General features: G+C 40.9%; 1 protein-coding gene across 1 annotated transcript in view; it reads right to left on the bottom strand.

The window, feature by feature from the left end:
* NELL2 (neural EGFL like 2) overlaps window positions 1-22,791 on the bottom strand; it is a 165,630-nt gene that overhangs the window by 134,316 nt on the left and 8,523 nt on the right. Inside the window, exon 3 of the mRNA XM_075491600.1 lies at window positions 5,985-6,135. Within this exon, the coding sequence (XP_075347715.1) occupies window positions 5,985-6,135 (151 nt within the window). The remainder of the gene's footprint in view (window positions 1-5,984; window positions 6,136-22,791) is intronic.

A 22,791-nucleotide genomic window follows, 5' to 3' on the forward strand; every position in this document is an offset into this window, starting at 1 on the left:
CAAGGAAGTTAATCTCCAAATCAACAGAAACAAGCAACCTTTCTCTTTCGGGGTAGAGGCAAGAGCCCAGCCAAATGGTCAGTGGCTACACAGAGAATCTTTTGTCCCACAGAATCTTCTCACACACTAGAAAAGCAGTGAATGAATATAAGAAAATACCTTTTTTTTGACACCTGTGATGAAACATGCAAACTGCATCAAAAGAGAAGGCAGCTGACACCAGAGGAGATTTAAATCACTAGAGGAAGTCAATTCAAAAGCAATTGATTGTTATGAACAAATTTAAGAGGGTTCATAATTATTGTCAGAAGAGTAAGAAACAGCAACTAAGATTTACTACCAAAAAACATTAAAATACAGAACCTTACAACCCTCCACTCTTCCAGCAAAGAATAGCACAAAGTGGTTTAAAAAGCAGAAATAAAACTATTACTTCTTTTGGCACAGGGAACAGCCACATACAGCTTTAATGCTTGAAAACTAATCCCGTGTTATTCTTACCTACCGCCTGCTCTGCAAGTTATTGATGGGGAGGGGGAGAGCACCCCTCAAACAAAACCAACATAACTCTACAGTATTGGCTTAAGTGGTAAATATTGAAAGTTTTTCTCAGTGTAATGTGTTTGCAGCAGATTTTGTGGTGTTGGAGAGAAGAGGAGACTTCGCACTGCAGTCCAGAAATACAGATACTCATACATCAAAAGCAGGGAACATACAGTTCCACCTCTATTTTAATACAATGGTCAAATGACAGAACAAAATTCATGCATCGGGAGTTCACCTCTGGCAACTTATCTGCTTGTACGGATAAATCTGCAAGAGAGAAATTTCCTCCTAGACACCGAAAGAGGTCTGAAACTGCTGTACAGTACAGCCCATTTGACAGCAGATAATCACAAGACACCAACAGCTGTGAAAACAAATGCTAAGTAAGGCAGAAATTGAATAAATTAGTAGAGATACACAATTAAGTGTAGGGAATGCCTGTCCACAATATCCTATTGATTTCAGTGCTCTGTTTCAGAACATAAAAAGCATTAACTGAAGGAAAGAATGGTTAAACTACAATCCAGTGATTTCATCCTTTAAGGGCCCTAATTCACAGTATCTCAAGAGATACGAATATAACATTAGTTGCATAAAGCCATCTAACCATGAAGGGAGGAAAAAGCTTTATCACATCACTCCACTGTTGCCAATTAAATGAAAATATATGATGGAATAGTGAGACCTAACATATATTACAACCCTGTTGCAGATTAAAATCATCTCTCTGCTGATTCTTCCATCAAGAAGAAGCTGAGACAAATTCAGAAGTGAAATGAGGAGGATAACACAGCTTAACTGAAGGCTGAGAGCAAGCACACAGCAGTCAGTGTTCAACAGTGCTTCCACTCAGACTTAAAGCATCCCTTCATTAACATCATTCAAAATATTTACCTTCTTATTGTAAAGTACAATGCATTTTAGGCAGGACACTTTGTGGTCAAGGTGATCCTCTTAAGTTAAGAAAACATTTGTAACTTCTACCTTTCAGATATATGCCATACATAAATCTGTATTCAGCCGCCTGATACTCATCTGAATGATCAGTGATGTGCAATTTGGATTCCCTGACACCAAAAGAGTTTTCTTGAAAGTATCACTTCCAAGCTGTACCCAAAACTACCACTGCTCAGTCAGTGGGGCTGCTCTAGTCAGTGGGGAAAAAAGCAACCTCTGGGGAACAATAGGAGCAAATTAGAAAGGGATAGTTACAGGTATCGTTTCAGATTCTTTCACTTTAAGATCAGTTTTAAAAGATATGAATATATTAAATACTAGAGAAAAACATTAATGATTATAAAAGGGGAAGACAGCTTTGATATTCAACTAGGAAAAGAAAAATAAAAGCATTCAATAGAGTAGAAAAAGATGACCATATCTGCAGAAAATCTTTTCAGGAGCTACTTTTTATGGTGACAGCAACAGCCCAGCCTCAGCAAATGCCCAAGCCTCAGATTTACATGGAGAACTTCTGCATCTATCTGATAGCCCAGGGACAGCACTCACCACATGATGTTAGAGGGGAAACTTTGGGAGAGCAGTCCTGTCAACTTCTTAAGACTCAAAGCCTTAAGTAGTTGCATGACCGTATCGCAGTGGAAGTATTCATTTTTGAGGTTCCCCAAAAGGAAACCAGCAAAAAAGAACAAAAAACCCCCATAAAACTAGACAACACAGACTGAATGAGTAAACTCTGAATCATGTAAACTATTTTAAGTATATAGTTTTAAAGATAACTATAAAATTAAAAAGGTAACTGCAATTTAGGAAATTTCCTCAATTGTTGTAAATTAGCATATTTGCACCAAACTCCCCAGACCTATGCAAGAGAGGATGAGTTTTTACTCCGATTTATTTTCAAAAATGCATAAAATATTTCCCAAGCCACTGAATAAATGAACATACCTTTTTCCACTTTTTAAACAAACATTCTGATTTCCTTGTACCCTAGAAATACTTTTACCCTAGAACCATTAGCTGTTATGAAACCTCTGTAAAATAAAACATATGAAAAGTTACTTGTGTGATGACTGATTATATCCTTCAGTTGCTGCCACGTCCAGCCTTCCTCACCACCATTCCACTCCTCACTGCAGAAAAGTAAGAGCTAGTACTGACTTCTGTAAATTGAGAATATAGTCAGGTATGATTCTATCCCACAAGGCAGCAGGTCAATACTAGCGCAAGTTTTCTGACATCAGAGGAGCTATACAAGGCTAAAGCTGGTGCAAAGGAGCAGAATCAGGTCTGGCGTTGCTACTTCTCCTACCTACTATGATGACGGCTGTGACAGAGAGTTCACAAGAAGTTGTTTAAGAACTAAAGGACTGTTACAGACAAGTCCCTGGTCAGAAGCGGGCAAGGTCAGAAAGATGCAAATCCAGCACTGAAGAAGCAATTATTTAATGTAATCCATCCCAATGCTTCCTTTTAACTTCTGCATTCTCTTGTCTTTATTGTCATTCATCATAAAAGAAAATGAAAACCGTAAGAGATACTCTAGGAGACTCAGAGATGATAGCCTAATTCCAGTACTATCCACACCTAAGTCAGCCCTCATTTTAGCACAATTAAATTGAACAAAAACTACTATGGCACACAGACATCTTCCTGTACATCCTAGCACAGAATAGACCAGAATGTGTTTATTAAAAACTTAAGGGCGCATCAAGTTCTTTCTGGCCATACTTTTGTTGAGACTGATTTTACACCTGCTGAAGATAACAAAGATTTTCCCTGACTGTAAGGGGATCAGATTAGGCCTAACGTTTTTAAAACAAATTCTTCAAGTTTCTTTTTAAACAGATTACCTAACATTCTCCCAAAGAAAGCAATGAAAAATTCACAAGTAGATTGTTCTTTAGCTGCTTCATCCAAAGCTGACCTGATGAGTGACTCTATTTGCCTAAATAACCTAGAAGGCTTTTTTTCTTCCTCTTTGATTATCCGAAGGCTTACAAGGAGACCCCAAAAACAAACTTAAAGTATACATCCCTATAGAAAAACTGTAAACACTAGGCATCACTTAAGAGGATACAGTAAGATAAAGAAGTCACACTGGCTAAAATGGTGGTAGGAGGTTTTTTTCCAGCAAGGCGTGAACTGGGTATTATCTTCATTTTTCATACCTCTAACATTATAACATTAGAATAAGATTACTAAAAGTTTCCACAGTTAAGAGAAAAAGGACCTCAAAAACACTCAGCAATGCCACTAAGTTATGCATCCACAGTTAAAATACCTACACACATAATGCATCTAGATTTCAGCTAGAAACCCTGACAAATGCTTTCAATTGCAGTTAGTTCAGATTCCAATTTGCAGATAAACAGAAGACGGTGAAAATGTAACAATAAAACCTGCAAATATTTACGGTAGGAAAGCAATTTCTTGCAAAAGTATAAATGTTATCAATATATTGTTAAAAATCTAATCACCCATCTCTAAAAATATACCGATATAAAATAATAGGATTTTCAGAGTCCTGTTGGTCACCTTTTTACAAACACATTTTATATGGGCATAGGCAGATGACATGGATGAACCAGGTTCAAATGACATAAGCAGCATTATGTTTGTACGGCCACGCGACCTGGACACCAGCACCGCTCTAACCTTTCCTTTTCTTTGCTATGGCTGGACAGAATCAATTTAATGCATTCTTGTTCCCATAAGACCAACGGCAGGTCTACTTGCCCAGCCTTACTCACTTCAAGAATTAATTATTTTCCCAAACAATATCTCAAATTGTTCTGCAATCCTTCAATGAAAGTTCATTCCACATTATTTTTTTTGTACTTCTATCACTCCTCATGTTCACTAAGTGGCAGTGTGTTCTCCCAGTTGGCCACTCTCCAAGTTAACGTTTGTTGAGTTTTGCTCAGTTATACACTACACATTTTTTTTGAGCTTCCATGGCATGCCTCTTTCTTCATGCCATTCCTGAGTCGAGGAAAGGTTTTCTAGCAAACATTGCCTCCTTTCAGAAATGCTATGGTTATTCTCTTTTCCAGAGTCTGAGAGTTTCACATTGGTGACCTCTTTGCCCACCTCTGCAACTATTTTGGCACATGAGGTTTCGTCTCTCATTTTGACATTTCAAATACAGCTGCGTTAGCCCTATCAGTAGCCCAACCAATCCATGTTCTTCCTACAAATGTAGAAACAAGCTTTGTCAGGGCACAGCTGGCCCTGCAGACCTACTCTCTCATTTGAGACAGAATAAACTTTTCCATCTAGGACAATTTGCACATATGGTGGTACAGTCTGAGTACAAAACTCAATAATTACAGCTGCCCAGTTCTGTCCCTTGCACAGCGCTCACTCCCGCAGATGAGAAGTTGGTAACAGTCAATAGACAAGCCCCTTGGCACTTCTATGATATAACATCAGTAAACGTCATCCAGGAGGCACTCAAACACTGCCTTGCAAGGTTTAAAGATGGTATAATAAACTTGGTATAATGATCCTTGGGAATGTTTTCCCTTTTCTTCTTTTCTTTTTGTTTTTTTTTTAAATAGGTGAATTGCAGAAGATGGGGCCTCTAGCAAACAGAATAAAAGTAGAATTGCACCATCTTCCAGCACAAAATAATTGACACCATGCCTGCTAATGAAAATTTGTACACTCATGAAAAAGAAACAGATACTTTGCTTTGCTTGAACATTTCTCTGTACCTTCTGGGTTTTTTTTTTCTGCTTTGTAGTGAGACTATCAAGAAAGAATTATGGGCTTGTACACAGGAAAATAAAAAGGACTATGAACCTAAAGCAGAGATCATCTGTTGCTTGTGCTAATGACTGCTTAGAAACCGCACATTTTAAAACTCCTTTTTATTCTGTCACAGAATCATAGGGCGGTTATCTTTAATAGCCATTACTCAGACAGATATATAAAGAATATCTTATTTCTCTAGCAGTCGTTATCCCATCAAAGGAATAATCCTTAAATGCTCTGTGTCATTCACTTTAGTTTTTTAAGGCTGACAACATTTTGAGTAAAGTGCTCTGCCATCCATGGGAGGTGTAAGCCCATAACTGGAGGATTTTTTTGCCTTTTTTAAACTGCTTGCAGTGTTAAAAACCAACTGGTGAAGAGGTGGACATACAGGGCCAGGCTTTGTGAATCAGTGTAGCTATATTGACATGACAGTTTTACACCAGCTGAGCATCTGGTCCTTACGGTTACGAACGACAAGAGAGAGCTGGCTTTTCATGCCCTTTGTGGCAAGAGACATTTAAAGAGTAACAGCTATTCCACCTTCCCTTGGCCGATTTGGACGTGCAATTTTTTATGAATCTGCACAATATGCCTACCCGAACACTATAAATATTTGCAAGTGACCTGCTACACAACAACTGTACCCTAATTTATGTTCACATTTTGACTGCATAAATACATCTACTTTCATTAACTAGCATACAGGTAACAGTACTTACCTGTGATCTAAATGATGAATAGAGAGAATAACCCCTGAATTCAAATGGGCTTGTTTTAAGGTCACCAGGATTGTGAATTCATATTTATTTCTTAACTTCTGAAAAAAGATTTCAGCTGTTTCTGGAGATGCCTTTACACTTCTTGAAGTATCTAAAAAAAATAAAAACATAACAGAAAAACACTCAGTACAAAATCTTCTTTTACTTTACATCCTCAACTCAAAGTTTTCAAAAATCACAAGCTACTTCTGAGGAGCAGAATTGAACAGACAGGCAAAAGCAGGGACCAAAGTATTTTAAACACAAGCTTTTACATGCAACGGGAGCCATTTCAATGAAAGAGAACACATTTTCTAGGACAGCCATTCTATTCGGGGGGGAGGTGGTGGTGTTTTGTTTTTAAGACAGGGTCATAACTCTTTTACTTTCTCCATGGATGGCCAGATGGTACCTTTAATATCTCATCCAAAATATGGGCTCACTAGCAGTGAAGCACAGAGTGACAACACTGGATATGAGCCTAAGCTGTGAAGCGCGACCTTAGCAACTTTTTAATGACTTCTACAAAAATGTTATGCTTAATAGCTACGCACAATTAATTTTAAAAAACAAAACAAAAAAAAACAAAGAGCAGCATCTCTTTAGGGACAATTTACTCAGCTTTAAGTAATAGTTATAAATTATCTTAAAAACTCACCATCTTTCAAAATATATTGTCGCTAATTAATCACTATATACTGCAGTTGTGCAGTATGTTGCTGCTGCTTCTTGCACGGGATGTCAAGGACATTTGTTAGAGTAATTGCAAACACACAATAAAGATTTTGCTTTTAAAAACCCACACATAGCCAAGACTGAAGCAATGTTTCTGCTGAATTTGCATGGAACATGCATAGAAAATAAAAAGGACCAACCTTAAGTCCTCTAGACAGATAATTTACAAAATAAGATGTCAAATGCTAGAAAAACAATTCCCAAGGTTCTCTATAATACATTATGCTAGAAAAAATTAATGTATATTTTTAATGCACAAAATCAATTCATTAGCATGTGTAATCAACTGTGTAAGAACTAAATCAATTCACAAGCTTCTTGTCATTGCAATTTGACCATCCTGCTCTAACTCAGGGACACTAATTCCGTGACAGCAACAGCAGCAGAGAGCTAACTGCAATAGAAACTGTGATTTCTTTTGGCAGCGCTGGAGCTGAGCTCTCAAGTAAGCTTACACTGCTGTTCTTAAAAACAGGTTTATTCTTTAAGCTGTACCTATAAAGATGCTACTCTGTATTAACAGCAAACAGTTTATTGTGGTTTATAGACCAGGAATATTTTTTTAATATGTGTTTAAGAAATCCAACAACTTGTACAACCCTGAAGTCCTAACCAAGCTCCGGCACTGTGTCACACCAGGCTGAATTTGATTCATTTTTTACAAAGGGGAATCCAAAAGAAAAAAAAATAAAAGAAAGAAAAGATCATTTAAAGCTTTATTTTGTGAAACTTCATGTCTTTCCTACTGTGGATTGAGTAACTCCCTCACTGGAGCAGACATCCATGGTATTTTAAGGGAATTGTTAAAAAATCATAAGGCAACTCACATACAATTACATCAAAGCATTCATTTTTAGCCAAGGGACACTAACAGAGTGGAATGACATAGGTTTGCATGCTGGAAGACAGTTTAACTGCATTAACAATTTCCAGCAATATAAACAACCTACTCCCAAGAGACAGAGTGGAGGAAGGACACACAAGGAACATATTCTCTAATCACGATCACAGGATCCTCACCACTGCAGCTCTCAGCAGCAGCTTTCCTACCAAGATACAGAAGAACACAAGAAAACACAGATGTGGAACTCAATTAAAAGCCTATAGAGTCCAATTCCTAGATGCAAAGCACATCCTCCAACTCTGTTTGCCATGGGGGAGAGCTAGGTTTCTCAGCTTAGAAAGCTCAGCCAACGCCCTCTTTCTTCTATTGCAGGTTCCTTATCGTTAGAGTGTCTACAGAGTCTGCTTTTGGGCCCACAAACATATTACGTGTTTACACTGAAATGAGAACAATCTCTTTTTGATTAATGACTGACAAAGTATAATCAAACTATATTTGCGTGCTTGTGTGCACAGTCAAAAGAGCGTCTGCCCTGAGGGCCAGAGCTGCCCTGCAGCCTCAGAAGCCTCAGTCAGGATGAGCAGTGCAACTTAAACTAAATACAAGTGGGAGAACAAAACCCAGAGCAAGCTGAGACCCCTGGAATGTGGGAAGTCATCTTGCATACATATTAATAACTGCTACTACTTTGTAACAACACTCTTGTCCCTCCAACAACCTTTTCTAGTTCTTTTAAACTTTCTTGGTAGAGATATTTCACTTTGATTTCAGTAGACAATGAGATTATAGAAACCAAGCCTATAGAGTGTACACCATGAACACCCCATGCTTTTTCAGCCACATTCATTCAGGCTGATTCCCCCTCACCTGAAACATTGCAGGAGTTGCTAGGGGAAAAGGGAAGGGTGGAGAAAAAGGGCTATGAAGATGATTGCCACATCATCATCTCTCACCTCCCTGCCATTTACACAGGGGTGATAAAGCACACACCCACGTGAATGTGATAGTGAAGAAGCTGCATAGGTCCTCCATCCAACAACTTCTGTGTCTGGTCACTTCAGTCTCACTCCGACTTAGAGAGTGAGCATGCAGGAATCTATAGAGGCATTAAGGTACTGAATAGATACTATCAATTTCCATAGATGTATATTGGAGTTGGACACACAATATTTATGGTTTAATATGGCAGCAGGAAGAGATAGGAGATGTAAATATCAAATGGGAATGCAATGGGAAGACAGGAGATAGGAAGAGGGTTGGAGGGAAAAAAGTCAAGCAAGACAAAAAAGAGAAAGTCATGTCAGAATTGTGGGAAATAGCAGAATTGCAGAAAATTCCCTGGCTGTTCTTGTTCTGTTCCCATTGTCTCCAATGGATTTCTTTCAGGTTTCCCTCAAGACAATGAAATGGTAGTAAGAAGGAACATGAGAAATGCAGAACAACTACCTTTTTCCAAGAATCCAGATTTTCCCTGCGCAGCTCTGAACCCTGGAAGATGCTAGGGTGCCTCTCTGTCCCAGTTACCCTCTGCTTTATCCCTCTACATCGTTCCTAGTTTTAACTACTATCACACCCTACCAGTAGAAATCATAAATGCTCTATACTGGAAGTGGAAAATAGTCTATAGAGACTATGCTTACTTAACAAAAATAAAATCCACAACTTTTCAATTAGAAAGAAATATTAATTTCTACCAAATACCTATGATATTCTCATTAGCAACTGATGAAAGAAAGTATATGCATAACAGCCCTACCATTATACAAGGCCAGTTCGAATCACACATAAATAATTATCTCCCCCTCCTACATACACTTTCATTCTAATTGGAGCTATTGGGATGCAAACACTGTGCTACAGATGGCCTGTGGTTTAGCAAGGAAACAAGGAGGAGGAAACACAGAGCTGCCTCTACGCCCACAAGAGAGGAACCTTTTTTGAAGTCTGCTCATGTCACCCCTGTGAATCATTACCCAATCACTAGGTTGGACGAGAGTTTTCCATCCTTTTATCTACAAAACCTTATCTGGGTACCCTATAATCATTCATCATGGCCTTACAATACCTTCTCGTATACAGATGAAAGTATCAAGACGTAATTAGATCATGCTGGAAGCCTATATATTAAGATTATTGTCACATTAACTGCTAGAATATTAAATTGCAAAAACACATGGCCACTCGCTTTTGGTATTGCAAAAAGGTCAGTTCATACTTGCTGTACCAAAGAGCTACACAGCCTTTTGAATTATTACTACTCTGATGAAGCACAGCACCATTTGCTCAGGGCAGGCACCAGGTGGATTTCTTAAAGAAGGACCACTGAAAGGTCCCTGATCCATTAGATCCATTCTTTTTACACTAACACAACTGCAAATCCCTCATTCCAATTGCCTTTGAACACTAGCAGTAGGTGCTTGATAGATCACCAGCTGTGCTCAATAAATACTGATTCAGGCTTGTTCTTGACATTTGGCTTCTAGTAATCATTTTAAGACCCAAGGAAAACACTTTACTGGAACTGGACTTCTTCCATAATAGCTTGAAAAAATCAAACTGGTATATCTCAGATAATAATTTGTGGTTTCTCAACAGTTACATAAAAACCTCATACTGTGAACATTTCTAATACACAAAATCAAAGGTATAAATCTTTTGATAGTGGAGTGCAAAAATAAGGAAAGAACTATTAGTTTGAATGAGAAATTTGTCTCTAGCCATGATGCCTATATATTGGGTTTATTTTCCTAGAATATTGCATGTGTTTGGTTTGACCACACCATGACAACTCACAAACACATAATGTCAACACTTCATCTTTAATTTATAGAAGAATGAAGTGCGAAGTGACAATGAAAGAAACAAAAATCCAAACTCAAAGCATGTCGCACTCCTTGGTTCAAGTCAAAGGTTATAGCATGGAAATGCCTTTAGAAGGAATAACGCTTATGTGGTAACACATGAGGCTGGTTTGAGACATGCAAGTTAGCAAAAGTACTGAAAACAACACAGCAGACTGGGGGAAGGAGGCTGGAGGAAGGGAGAATTAACTCATACCGTGATTGGCAATGATAACGATTTACAAGGACACAGACAAACAGCAGGTGGTGGTCAACCTTCAGCCGCAGCATCTAGTGACGAGGTGATCAGCTGGCCACCAGCGCAGAAAACCAACTCTTTTAAGATCTAACATTGCAAAGCAATCTGAAAACCCAGTGAAGAAAACCACTGACCATAAGACCCACAGGAACTCAGCCCTTCAGAGGACAAACTTAGTGGCTGCCTCCACCCTATGCTTGCAACAGCCATCACTATTGGGATGCGTTTTCCCTCTCAGAGACAATCTGCAGTCAGAGCTTTGCAGCAAACGCCAAAGCCACACAAGTGTCTCCTGGAGGCGTGAAGTGTAGACATTGTTATTTCAGTCATGCTCATGAGATAATAATTACTACACTATACAGTAAGTCTTAACTTTCAACAGTACTCACTCCACAGGTCCAAAGGCACCCTCCATCAGTCTAAACTGGTGCTGCAGAAAGAGGCGGTTCTACCCTTTGCTCTGCCACCAGCCTTTAATTCCTTCTCCTCATCCCTATGGTGACAACTGCATTCATGCAAACATATGAGGAACTGTATCAGGCAACTGATCCAGCTATTACTAGCTGAGCTCCCCCCCCCCCCCCCCCCCCCAAAAAAAAGGTGTTGGAAGCAGCCATGAACAAGTTACTGGAGGTAAGCAGGAAAACTTCCATACACAGCACCAGCAGCGTACTAAATTGCACAGTGAAAAGACTACATGTAAATACGGTTTAGGACAAGCCAGTCATTACAGATGTTTTCCAGTCCACAATAAAAACAAACAGTTATTAAATGGAATGGATAACTTGTCTTAGCAAAGGGTGTGCTCTTGAGTTTCTGAAGTGCATCTGAAGCTAAACATAGAGTATGAACTGAATTATAAAACCAACTACTGCAGAAGAGTCTTTGAAGGAGGCATTCTAATTAATTGAGCTCCACAGTTTGTTTCGTGTGCACATAATCAGCTTTTAATAGCAGCATCTATAAATCAATTCTGCACTGACTGTAGGTTTGCTGAACTACCCAAATTAAATTCTAGTGGTTTGTGAGAAAAAGGAGAAGGACTTCAGGCTAAAAAGAGTCTGAAAAATACAATAAGGCTAGCTCAATTTTGTTTCATTTTCCTACACTAGTTGGGATCAAAGTGACAAGCATATATTCACATCATGTCACTTCCCCATATGAAAATTTTTGGCTAATCTTTTTCTTAACTAGGGATTTCACACAGCCTACAAAGGACTACAATATCTGAGACTGTTTACTTTATATTGTTCTTTTATTTAAGTAACCAACGTGGGCTAAGCTGCTCCCAGCAACGGGGCAGCATGCAAAGCCAATCCAAAAGCAGAATCTTTACAAGGTTGAAAGGGTACAGAGGGTTTTTAAGTGGAGCACAGTGCATTCAAATTCAGGAGTTGCATTCCTGTGATGAAAACTGAAGACAGAAAGAAGTAAAACAACCTTTATTGGACCAAAACCCTGCTAGACGTGTTATGCTTTAGATACTTCAGTGGGAAGATTGATTGGTTTGCCTTTTTTTTTTTTTAATACACCTGACTCTTTATTTGAACTGATACATAAGATATTGGTTGATAAAACATTTTGAGCTACTTTTCCTATACATTTGTTCATTCCCTTCTCATAGATTCCCAATCGTTTCAGAGAGAATAGCAAAACAGGAGCAGCTACAGTTTTCCAGACCCACGTGAACCTGACTTGGTTTCTCCAAGGCTGTAGGAAGGAGCTCTGCGGGAGTCTGGAGGAAGGTGTTGCAGTTCCACCTCAAGCTTAAAAGACTACAAGATACGGGTTAAACACTGACCCTGTAAGACTCCCACTGGAGCCATTCCCAAAGAGTGTGTGTGACCTGCGGGGCCCAGGAGCACTGCCCAGTTCCCAAGTCTGGTAGAACATTGAGACTACAGTCTAATCATATGTCAGGATCCAACCAGTCTAATCATACATCAGGATCCAACTTTATGCACCCAAGTGCTCCTTATAAGCTGGGTACAACCTGGCTTCACAAGAACAAAAACTCACGAATGCCTGGAGCAAGGACTCTAGTAAATCTCCCAAGTTCAATGATCAAGACCTTGGGATACCCTGCAGACTGTTTAGGGGGAATACCCCACAAACTGCCCTTGTAGTTTAGACACCAGCACTGTGACCACCAATTCTGTGTGCTTCCCTTCTTATTTCCATTAAAGAAATGGCTCAACAAGGATGTATGCAGAAAGAACTGCAATGGATGGGAAGGAGAAAAGGAAGAGGGCAAAATGCACTTCAGCTGAAACTAAACAATCAAAACAAAAACTGACTTGAAGCCAAATCATTAAATCAAATAAAAACAAGGGGGAAAATGTCACAGTTTGTTCTCGCAGCATTTGGGGAGGTTCCAATTGCCTTTGCTTTGTAGCTTTCTCTATTCTGAATGTCAGCTACAGCTTTGGTGTGTCATCCAGCAAGGGCTTTCCTCCAGCTCAAACCATATGCAAACTCCCAGGAGTCACAACGGACTAGACAGAGGAGACTAGAAGAAGGACCTGTCTCTGAACACACGCATTTGTCCCCCAGTTATGTTGACTGTTCATACTTACATCCTAAAAAAATGTTAATCATATCACTTCTGGTCAAAACTCTGTCTCACCTACAGCCTACATACTTGTGTGTTTCAAGTCATTTTGGCATAGCTGAGAACACAAATCCACTGTGGGACAAGAGGGGGAAAAGTTACTGAGAGCCAGGACACATATGCTTGAATACAGCTGCAATGTTTCTGATCTGAAATAACCAAACCATTATTAAGGACCTAACTTGCTTGTGTAATCAGGAGTAGTCTGTGCATTTGCATAAGTAATCATGATTTCAAAGTGCTTTGTTTGTAATCCTTTGTTCTCCATGGTCAAAGTCCCAAAGGAATTTTTGCTTGTATTGTTAAGCTTGTTTGCTTTTTTAACTTTTTTTTTTAAACTAAAGGAACATTAAAAATTGTCAACTATGCAAATGAAAGTAAAACGGAATGTATTTAATAGTGGGAAAACCCTCCACCGGATATGACAGAATGGAATAATTGAGCGGCAGCAAGCCCTCAACCATTTCTGCCAGCTCCTGGCACTGACTTGGATGACTCTTTAGGAAAGAGTTTGCAAATCCAAGATTCTCTGGGGCAAACTACGGCTGTAATATATTGTGCATTCACTGTAAATTGACAATTATACCACCAAAAATCTGTTTCTGTCTAGGAGCATTCTGCAAAAGACATGATATAATGCTAGTTTGAGAGTGATTATACCAGTGGCTGGGTGAAGTCTCTGAGCTTATGTACTGGCTGCTTCTAGAAACCAAGGAAAAAGTCACATCAAGCTGAATCTTTCCGTAATGCTAAGCTTACCTTCCCACAGCCCAACTAGTGACTTCCCCTGCTGAAACAGCCTCCTTGGCGTCCTTGTGAGTCTACAAAACAATTGCTCAGGTGCTAGCCACTAAACTACAAGCACACTCTTTCAAAACATGAGCAAACCCCTGAGATTATCTTGGGATTTCAGCTGTGAAACAATTCTTTGTGGCACACCTAACTTAATTACATCACATTGCGTGGAATGGGGAAGGTGGATCTTTCCTTCCAGCCCAGCCACCCACTACACAAGCAGAATCCAGCTGCTTCGGTGAAGCTGTCAAACGTACGGTGCAGCTGCTCGGCATGATTCCCCACTGGATTACAGATCAGGGAAATGTCCTTTCAGTGCCGGTGTGTCTCAGTGTGTCAGCAGCACAATACAAACAGCCACAGACAGCACCTTTGCTTAGTTAGTAGATCCTTACAACACAGGGAAATAGATGCAGAGAGAACAAGCGGTGGATTTACACCACTATAAACACCCATTTGAGCATCAGGACTAGGTAACACAGCTATCTCAATCTCAGGCTTAATTTGCCAGATCACAATGCTGACGCTTAGACATTGCTCATCCTCCCTTTGGCTGCAGTCCCTTTGGCAAAGAAGGAATTTACACCAGGATTATAAACGGGAGCCATTTACTGTAAGGTAAAGCAGCCCGGCTGCACCGCAACAAGTCAGGTGCACTCTTCCAAAAATATGTAGGGTCCATGACCAAGGGTTTCATGACTTTTGGACTCAGTAGGCAAAAAGTAAATAAGTAAAGAGGTAAATAAATACAGTAAAGGTTCTAGTGACTGTATCTACAATAGCATATTTCTGACAATTTTCAAACCTTTTGCAAATGAAAGGATAAGAAACCTAACTGTAGGAAGATCTGAACTTTAAATGAGTAGGGCTCCAGATTAGAAGTCTGTATTCTTAGCACAGGTGGCTGAAACACTGATTTGCTTAACAAACAATACAGTTCCTACCACGCTAAATTGTTACTAAAACAACTCCCACCAACCTGCCGAAGAAAATGTGAATGTGCGCTCCTGAACATTTATGAAAGGAATATAAGGAATGTGCACATCAACGCAGGGGGAAGCACCACAAAAAAGTACTATCAGGAATTTTTAAATGCATACATGATACAGAAAACCACTGCTCCTTGCCCACAAGAATTACTACCCCTTTCACTGTAACTATGTCATCATGCAAGATACTATCACCAGGAGACAGCGTGCTACTCAGTGGGACCTCTTACATGACAACAAAATGACAAAGATAAAAGTCAACTTCTGTTCTTGTTATAGAAATTCCACTCCTAGGAAATTAAAATGTGTGCTGTATGGTATGCTCTGCCCCAGGTATTTATTATTGTAATGCTTTCTGGTGATTGATAGGTTCCAGGTTACCAATTATACAATGCAGTAGCTTTTTTGATTACTAGTTTTCCCTAGTCTATATTCCAAGACTGTTCTCAATTCCTCTTTAAATTCTGAAGACTCTCTGTATTTGCTCCCTCAGAGGTAGGATCAAGTGGTGCTACTTACAATGATGTTTAGGTTTTTCATGGCCAATACCACTATAAAAACTATTATGCTTGAACAAGGACACAGAGGTACAGTGAGATTTCTGTCTGCTTCGTCATTTCAAGACAGGTTCCAGCCACATTTAAAGGGTTGCAGCTACTATAGCTTTATGTGTATATGTGTATACATGCACACACTCACACCCCTTTAGGCACAAAGCAGTTTTCTAGAAGCTGCTTTGAGAACACCTTGAAACCTGTGGAGAAAATCAAGCCTGTCTTGTTTTCCTTGCTGCTGCCATCTGTGGCATATGCACCTAGTTACGCTTGGCTGCATACTGTCACACGAGCACTTTGTGTCAAACTGACCTAACAACAAAGAAAAATACCACACCAAGAAATGCTGTTAACGCTGGGACACAGACTGAAGAGCACAAGAAAAATAATGCATTGCATTCCAGCCCTACTGATACTGTAATCAGAGAATCCCTTAAGTTGGACAAGACCTTTAAGATCATCAAGTCCAACTGTTAACCTAACACTGCCAAGTCCACCACTAAACCACCTCCCTAAGCACCACACCTACATGTCTTTTAAATACCTCCAGGGATGGCGACTCAACCACTTCCCTGGGCAGCCTGTTCCAATGCTTGACAACGCTTTCACTGAAGAAGTGTTTCCTAATATCCTGTCTCAACCTCTCCTGATGCAACTTGAGGCCATTTCCTCTTCTCCTATCACTTGTTACTTGGGAGAAGAGACCCACACCCATCTCGCTACCACCTCTTTCTTGTAGAGAGCAATAAGGTCTCCCCAGCCACTCCTCTTCTCCAGGCTAAACAACCCCAGTTCCCTCAGCCGCTCCTCATAAGACTTCTGCTCCAGACCCTTCACCAGCTTTGTTGCCCTTCTCTGGACACGCTCCAGCACCTCAATATCCCTCTTGTAGTGAGGGGCCCAAAACTGAACACAGTATTCGAGGTGCGGCCTCACCAGTGCCGAGTACAGGGGCACGACCACTTCTCTAGTCCTGCTGGCCACACTATTTCTGATACAAGCCAGGATGCCATTGGCTTTCTTGGCCACCTAGGCACACCGTCGCCTCATGTTCAGCTGGCTATCAACCAACACCCCCAGGTCCTTTTCTGCCAGGCAGCTTTCCAGCCACTCTTCCCCAAGCCTGTAGCGTTGCATGGGGTTGCTGTGGAACAACTGCAGGACCTTGCACTTGGCCTTGTTGAACCCCATACAATTGACCTCGGCCCATCGATCCAGCCTGTCCAGGTCCCTCTGCAGAGCCTTCCTACCCTCAAGCAGATCGACACTCCCACACAACTTGGTGTCATCTGCAAACTTACTGCGGGTGCACTCGATCCCTTCGTCCAGATCATTGATAAAGATTTAAACAGAACTGGCCCCAACACAGAGCCCTGGGGAACACCACTTGTGACCGGCCGCCAACTGGATTTAACTCCATTCACCACCACTCTTTGGGAACGGCCAGCCAGCCAGTTTTTTACCCAGCAAAGAGTATGCTCATCCAAGCCATGAGCAGCCAGTTTCTCCAGGAGAATGCTGTGGGAAACCGTGTCAAAGGCTTTACTGAAGTCTAGATAGTCAACATCCACAGCCTTTCCCTCACCCACTAATCGGATCACCTTGTCATAGAAGGAGATCAGGTTGGTCAAGCAGGACCTGCCTTTCATAAACCCATGCTGACTGGGCCTTATCACCTGGTTGTCCTGTATGTGCCGTGTGATGGCACTCAAGATGATCTGCTCCATAACCTCCCTCAGCACCCAGGTCAGACTGACAGGCCTGTAGCTCCCCAGATCCTCCTTCTGGCCCTTCTTGTAGATGGGCGTCACATTTGCTAACTTCAACTGGGACCTCCTCAGTTAGCCAAGACTGCTGATAAATCGTTGAAAGTAGCTTGGTGAGCACTTCCGCCAGCTCCCTTAGTACTCGAGTGGATCCCATCTGGCCCCATAGACTTGTGCATGTCTAAGTGGTGTAGCAGGTCGCTAACCATTTCCCCTTGGATTATGGGGGCTTAATTCTGCTCCCTGTAGTCCTGCTGAGTTGCCTGCCCCTTCTTCCAAAGGTCATAAACTCTCCTTTTTTCCCCTGAGTTCCAGCCAAAGCTCTCTGTTCAGCCAGGTCGGTCTTCTTCCCTACCGGCTCATCTCTCAGCACATGGGGACAGCCTGCTCCTGTGCCTTTAAGACTTCCTTCTTGAAGAATGCCCAGCCTTCCTGGACCCCTTTGCCCTTCAGGATTGCTTCCCAGGGGACTCTCTCGACCAGTCTCCTAAACAGGCCAAAGTCTGCCCTCTGGAAGTCCAAGGTAGCAGTTCTGCTGACCCCCTCCCTTACTTCTCCAAGAATCAAAACCTCTATCATTTTGTGATCGCAACGCCCAAGACAGCCTCCAGCCATCACATCACTCACAAGTCCTTCTCTGTTCACAAAGAACAGGTTCAGCAGGGCACCTTCCCTGGTTGGCTCACTGACCAGCTGTGCCAGGAAGTTATCTGCCATACACTGCAGGAACCTCCTAGACTGTTTCCTCTCTGCTGTATTGTACTTCCAGCAGACATCTGGTAACTTGAAGTCCCCCATGAGAACAAGGGCCAGTGATTGTGAGACTTCTCCCAGCTGCCTATAGAATATTTTGTCTGCCTCTTCATCATGGCTGGGTCATCTATAACAGACTCCCACCACGATACCTGCCTTGCTGGCCTTCCCCCTGATTCTTACCCATAAACACTCAACCCTACCATCACCATCATTAAGCTCCAGACAATCAAAACACTCCCTAACATACAGGGCTACCCACTGCCTCTCTTTCCTTGCCTAGCCCTTCTGAAGAGTTTATAGCCATCCATTGCAGCACTCCAGTTGTGCGAGTCATCCCACCATGTTTCCATGATGGCAACTATATCATAGTTTTCCTGCTGTACAATGGCTTCCAGCTTCTCCTGTTTGTTGCCCATGCTGCATGCATTGGTGTAGATGCACTTCAGTTGGGTTATTGATCCTGTCACCTTTTAATAAGGTTATAAGGGCATGACATGAGAACTGCTAAAAGACTGAATTTATTTCCAGTCCCTAGTTGTATAGCATGGTCAGGACTTTAAAAGTTACGCAAGTCACACCAAGGGGGAGGACAAGAGGAGGAAGCAGTGTTGTCAGCCTTTTCCAAGTGAAAAAGCAGACTACCAAAGGTAAACAAAGTCTAATCAATTAAAAACAATAAAGTACAACTTAACAGCAATGATAAACCACACAAGAGGATTATGCTAGGTGTAGATCAAGCTGGATTACATGAACTACCCTTCTCCCAGAAGATATGACACAATTCAGGCTTCTCAAATATGTCATATTGCAGCAGTGAACTGGGTCATACGATGACAGACTGTAGAAGACTGGCACGCACCATGGCGCCTCTAGATTAGGATCATGCTGGGTGTAGATACTCCTATATCCTCTCCACATCTCTCCCTCACTTGGTTCTCACTGTGCAAGTGTCATGGTCTCTTCTTGGTCATTTTCTCTCAAAAGCTCTTGTCCCTGTGACCCATATGCTGCTCCTGAGGACCCACCACCTGCAGCTTCTGTTTCATGCAATCATTTAGACCGGAAGTGACCTCTTGAGATCACCTGGCCCAACCCCAATCATTTGTGGATGACCTGGAGGGTTTAGCTTTTTTCCCCATTAAGAATCTGTTTCTCTCTCTTTGCAATGGTTTGCATCTCTCATCCTAGCTTTCCTTCACCTCTGGCTTTCTGGGGTATAGTTGTTTTTGTATCCACACTAGGGTTAACTGCCTTCAGCTCACCAAACTTCTAAGTGTTAAGGCTGATTTATTTTCATACAACACAATGGTGAGCTTAAGAAAGCATTAATATGAGATCCGTCTTAATTTCCCAGATGACCACAATGATGTGGTCTGCATGAAAGATTAACTTCTGACACAGAAGAATGGTCAACAGTCACCAACTCAAGAGAGCTCCAGAAAACCCAAACCTTCAACCCAACAGCAAAAAGAGCACAGCAAGGCAGGTGGAAGAAGGCCACCACTGGAAAAAAATTACATCTGAAGCATGCCAGACACATCCAACAACTCTGTTGCTAGCCACAGGTCTCTGGCAGTGGGCTGAGTGAACAGCAGCAGATGGGAGGAGAAGGCAGGAGGCTGAACCGTAAAGAGAATTCAGGTACCAGCAGAAATGAAGTGGGAGTGCCAGAGGGACCACACCTGGGGGAGAGGAGGGACACTCAAGCCACCAGCCATACTGGCATTCTCAGAAAAATCTCTACTCACTTGATATCTGTTTTAATGCCAAGAAAAGAAAAGGTTAGAAGGATCGGGAACATCGAATAGAAGGGATACCAAGGAATACCATAAGCATAGCTCAGCTATGAGTAGGGCAGACAGACAGAAAGTACATGGGGGACTCAAGCTACCATTGCCAGAGGTCCCAAGGAAGCTGAGGAGGACCAGAGTTCAGAGTCTCCTGCAAGAAAATTTCTTTTAAATCAGGTATTAATAGAATCCATGCTTCTATGAATGTGTCTGTTAGCCTTGGTGAATCAACTACAGGTTTTAAACACGTGCCAAATTTATAAGCTTGGATAAGTTAAAATTAGAAATGCTTCCAAACCCTTATTTCCTTGCTCTTGCAGGCTTGTTTTAACCGAGTACCATTAAAATATACTTAAATGCACCAAAGAACAGTTTTAGGGAGAATGCAAAGGCACCAGTTTGGTTTTAATGACTATTAGGTGTCCAGCGCCCCTTTCTGTCTTTGAAAATCTCTCCCTATACCAGAAGAATTCCACCAACACTCCAGATTTGCAGAGTATAGAAAGACTTACAGGATCATCCACCCCATCCTTAGCATATTAACTGGATGTCACACAATGACTACAACATAGCTAATGTTTCCTAGATTTTTTTTATCTCATGCTATCTTCTGCAATATCAAAAGTCTGGAGATTTCCACCACTTCCTTTCGGTAGCTATTCCACAATCTAAACCAGTTCATTGTGAAAGTCTCCTTTTATCTTAAATCCTCTCCATTTATAATATCATTACATTACTCTTACCTCTAGCTCTTTGAATACTAAATAATTCCTTCATTTTAAACCTCTAAGAATCTTCTAATACTAGACACATCATACAACACTTTTGTCATTGCTTGGACAAGCTGTACATACTCAAGTTCTTTCAAAAGCTTTCTTAGTAAGCCAGTCCTTTTGACTGTATAATCAGGTTTGCTGTTGTTCTCTTCACTCCCTGCAATTCATTGATATTTTTCTGAAATGGAGAAACCCAGAGTGAATGCAATAACTCAGACACAATCTCAGTTTAAAAAAAAATTCAAGCTCGCATATCTCTTACTACAGTATGCTTTGCTTATGCTTCAAACGCTGATGGTGTACGCAGGGATTCTTAAAAAGAGCATCACCGACCAGCATACACAAGGTTTTGCTCAGGTCTACCCCACTCCTTGAATGGGTGCTGAGCAAACCTGGGACTGTTTCAACTTCAAGGGACATTAGCCAATGTTACAGGAAATCTTAAGAGTGCCTTTGGAACAGCTGTGGCCCAATACACAAATGCATGTTTAGGGAGTTATTAAAACCCAAATTATCAACCTCAAAACCACAAAAGTTCCTTTGGAACCCTTCTGGAGCATTATGCAGCTGTATTTAGAGACTGGTAGACTTCCAGCCATGGAGTCAAGGCTGGTACATGTCTTCTTCTCTTGATAGGATAAACAGTATGGATGTTACCACCATCTAATTATACTTAAATAAGCATTTATGCTGGGGAAACCTTATAAACGTTCCTCTGTCTAAGAGAGAGAGCAATTCTACAACTGGAGGTCTTTTTCTTATTATACTCCCTCTATGTTTTTCATAGAGGAAAGTATAATAAGAAGGGACTGTCCCTCTTCAGAGAGGGAAATTGCCATGCAAATTCCACTAAAAGAGTTCTGTTATGGATCACTAGCAGTATTGATTGTAATGGCTCCTTTGGAAACATTACAGTCTATCATAGCAATGTTGTTGCTGCTGCAAATATGTTAATCTGCTAAAACTCTTTTGAACACTATCTTCAGAAGTCTCGCTTAGTCTGCTCGTCCTTTTATACCATGCCCATTGCTTTAGCACCTTGCAACAGCACAGAGTTGAGTAGCATGTCCCAAGACGGCTCAACACAAAAATCAGTTTTCTAAGCTCTTATTTCTCTCTGAAGTCATCAGGATCACACACCCCAAAAAAGTAGGCACAAAAAAAAAAAAAGAAAAAATGTTGTTTAACATAACAAATAATGAGAAATTTTTGCTGTAAAATTCTTCCATGTTGAAAATGGCTACAGCATTTTTCTTCCACCCAAACATAGTTTAAAGAAAAGGGGGAAAAAAGGAAAAAGAAAAAAAAAAAGAAAGAAATTTACTCCCTAAATGGGACCATAACTTAAATAACATATTTGCTACAAGTTTGTTTTAAGTTTTTAAAGTTCAGTAACAGCTACCTGAAATATCTGAGTGAACATTCACAATGTGTATTTATCATAGAAAACGTGACCAGGCAAAAAAATGAAAACCTCAAGTACCCTATCTTATCGTATTTCTTCCCAGATTTTCCTGAGAAGAAATCTTTTGGACAACACTGAGATGGAAAAGGTAGTATTCCTTAAACACTGAGACAAAATTAGAGGAATTTAGCCAAAACAGAGGGACAGAAAAAATTCAGAGAAAAATCATTTTTCACCCCTTATTCAGCTCTACTTCAGCAGTGCAGGTAGGAGAATACAGCTGCTCTGTGGATCTGCGCCCTGGCACACGACCAAACGGGACAAAATATAGAGAAATGAAGAGCAACTATGTGGATTACAGTTTCCCGTGACGGCTATATATAATCTCCAGCTCTTACCCACTGGTTTTAAATAACTTAGGAGCTCAGTTCTGTACCTCCCTTAAGACTCAGTGGAAGCAGTGAAGTTAACCATTCTTGGAGTTATCTTTCCAAGCCGGCACCTATATGCCCTGGAGGACACAGACTGGGAGAATGGAAGCAAGGGCGTGAGAGTAGAAAACCTATTTCCCAGATCGTATAAGCAAACAGTAGGGTGAAAATGGGGGGGGAAACAGACATTAAGACTGATCTAGATGAAGGGATGTGT

The sequence above is a fragment of the Mycteria americana genome, chromosome 1 (assembly GCF_035582795.1).
Source record: "Mycteria americana isolate JAX WOST 10 ecotype Jacksonville Zoo and Gardens chromosome 1, USCA_MyAme_1.0, whole genome shotgun sequence".
Taxonomy (NCBI): domain Eukaryota; kingdom Metazoa; phylum Chordata; class Aves; order Ciconiiformes; family Ciconiidae; genus Mycteria; species Mycteria americana.